Below are 2,563 nucleotides of genomic sequence, written 5' to 3'. Positions count from 1 at the left end.
AAGCACCTCCCCGAAGACCCCGAGGTAACGGCGGGGACATCTCACCTTGTGGGGTCTGTGCTTCTCGTGGACGTGCAGCACGTGGATGCGCAGCCGGTCCCTCTTCTCGAAGGAGCGGCTGCAGAGGTGGCAGGGGAATTTCCTGTCGCCCTGGTCCACGCAGCGCGTGTACTTGAGGTGCTTGTCACGGTAGTAGCGGTAGGCGAACACCTTCCCGCAGCGCTCGCACTTGAAGCTCTCCCCGGCGCCTGCACGGCAAAGCGCGGTGCCCGTCAGTCCCAGGGAGGGTTAAGAATGTTACAAACGGATTCCGGCGTTATCATCAACCAAACCGAACCAAACCAAACCTCTCAGTTCCCGCTGCCCCCCGGTTCCCTTTGTGCCGGCGGAGGGGAGGCAGCTCCGCGCCGCTCCGCCCGTGTCCGCGGGCAGCGGATGGGACGCGTTCCTACGGCACGGCTGGCCGACACCGGGACGCGGCCTGACGGCGACACCGCCGCTGCCCTTCGCTTCCCGTTCCCCCAAAAAGGACCATCGATCCACGTAGCTTTTCTGTCGTTTTCAAAACACTATCAAACAAACGCGCGTTTATTTGGTTTCCTTTGGGGTTTTAAATTGTTCTTATCCACTGAACTTAGGAACAATACAGGAAACGTTTCGAACGTTAACAACATTTCCCTCTGCCTCTAATCGAAGGCAGGTGACATTCCCTCCAGCCCCGAAACGAACCACCGGCCGCCCCACAAAGCTGGGACGCAATCCCAGCGTCCCATCGTCCGGGGTTCCCATCTCTAGCCGTCAGCGCACCCCCACCCCTCTCCAGGTTTTGTCTTCGCACAACCCTGACTTCAGACCCAGCTTCGGCTGACAGCGGCGTCTCCCTTCTCCACTGCATTTCTCCCCGAATAAGCGCAGTTGACACCGCTGCGGTAGGATTGAAACAAACCCCAACAAGGAACGCCGCAAAAAGTCCCCCCACACCAACAGCTCGGCAACAACGGGGGAAACGGGGAATGCTTTACATTAGCACCTCTACGCAAACCGGAGTGGCAGAGGGGGAGCGGCACCGGGATAGCCGCCCTAGAGCAGCCCGGCCCGGGGCACCCTCGCTGCCATCCGACACGCGTTACGAAGGGCGCTGGCGGAGTCCCTTCGCTTCCGAGCGCGATCCGGGGGACTCCCGAGGCGCTGCCACGTTCTCACCTTCGGGGTGCTGCGGGGGCCGTCCCGCCTCCGGCATGCCCTTCAGGCAGATGGGGATGCCCAGGAACTGCACGTAGCAGTCCCCGTACCACACCAGCAGCTCCTCCTTGGGCACGATCTCCCGGCAGCTCTCGTAAAAGATCTGCCCCTGGCACTGCAGCGCCGTCAGGTTCTGCTCCTCGGGGAAGCGGGCGCAGTTCACCAGAGACATCCAATTGCCGGCCGTGCCCTTCCCGTCGATGAAGTGGCTCAGTTGTCCGTACTCGAAGACCTGAAGGGCAGAGAGAAGAGGATCAGAGCCGAGAGCGGATCGGGGCCGGGCAGAGGTCCCCTCGCAGCTCCCCCACGGCCATAACGTACTGCCCGCAGGAAGCCCCGCCGCCAACATCTCCCCGGCTCCCCCCCCCCCGCCGCGGCTACCTCCCACATCAGCGAGTTGTCGTCGTAAGTCTTGATCTCGGTGGTGTTGACCACTTTGCCTTGGAACGGGCCGAAGCGAACTCCTTTGGGGATGGGGGCGGTGCAGAACACCCCCAGGTGCCAAACGTCCCCGTAGGCCACGCGCAGCACGGCCAGCCCTGCGGGGACAGCGCGGGCTGAGCGCGGCCGGAGACAGGGAACGGGGCGCGGGCGCGGGCGGTGTCCCTGCCCATACCTTCGGGCAGCTGCAGCGCGTCCCCGTCGGGCGGCGGAGCCGGGGGGGAGCGAGCGGCACCTGCGGAGAGGGACCCCCGTCAGCGGCTCCGAGGGGCCGTGGGGGCGGTTCCCGAGTCCCCGCACCCCCCTCCGGATTCTCCGTCCCCTTACCCGGGCTGACGGGAGGCACGCGGAGCCCCGAGATGGCGTGCAGCCCGCCGGGCAGCTGGGGGCTGCGCAGCGCCCCGTACAGTACCGCGTTCAGCTCCTCCTCGCTGAAGTGAAACCTGCGGCTCTGCCCCGCCGTCTCGCAGCCCCCCCCGGGCCAGGCCGTCCGCTGCGGGATGTCCGCCGGAGCCTGGGCGGGGGGCGGCGGGGCTGTCTGGGGCGGCGGGAGGCCGAGGAACGCGGGGATGCCGAAGGGGGGCAGCGGCGGGGAGGGGGGCAGCAGGCGGCCCAGAGGCTGGAAAAAGTCGGGGGGCGCCTCCAAGTACTGCGCCGGGGGCAGGAAAGGCGGGTAGTAGGCGGCGAGTCCGGCGGGGCTCAGCCCGAGCGCGTCCGTGGCGTCCGCGGCGGGGCCCGGCTCGCCGGCCAGGGCCAGCGCCATGTCGGGATGCCGCAGGTAGAGCGGGCTCCGAGGGAAAGGCGAGGAGTCGCTGAGCAGCCCTCCTCGCCCGGCGCCGTCGGGGCGAGCGGGCCGCCGGCCTCCCGTGGCTATATGGGC

At 67.1% G+C, this 2,563-nt stretch overlaps 1 protein-coding gene across 1 annotated transcript in view; it reads right to left on the bottom strand.

Annotated features, from left to right (window-relative positions):
- PRDM14 (PR/SET domain 14) overlaps nt 1-2,446 on the bottom strand; it is a 5,413-nt gene extending 2,967 nt beyond the window's left edge. The window contains 4 exon segments of the mRNA XM_042809044.1: nt 46-248; nt 1,204-1,474; nt 1,624-1,990; nt 1,992-2,446. Coding sequence (XP_042664978.1) covers nt 46-248; nt 1,204-1,474; nt 1,624-1,990; nt 1,992-2,446 — 1,296 coding nt within the window.
- Nucleotides 2,447-2,563: the final 117 nt, after the last annotated feature.

Source organism: Centrocercus urophasianus, unplaced genomic scaffold, assembly GCF_019232065.1.
Source record: "Centrocercus urophasianus isolate 14NV4802_14NV808 unplaced genomic scaffold, USGS_Curo_1.0 seq_11, whole genome shotgun sequence".
Lineage (NCBI taxonomy): Eukaryota > Metazoa > Chordata > Aves > Galliformes > Phasianidae > Centrocercus > Centrocercus urophasianus.
This window is presented reverse-complemented; position numbering and strand designations above follow the sequence as displayed.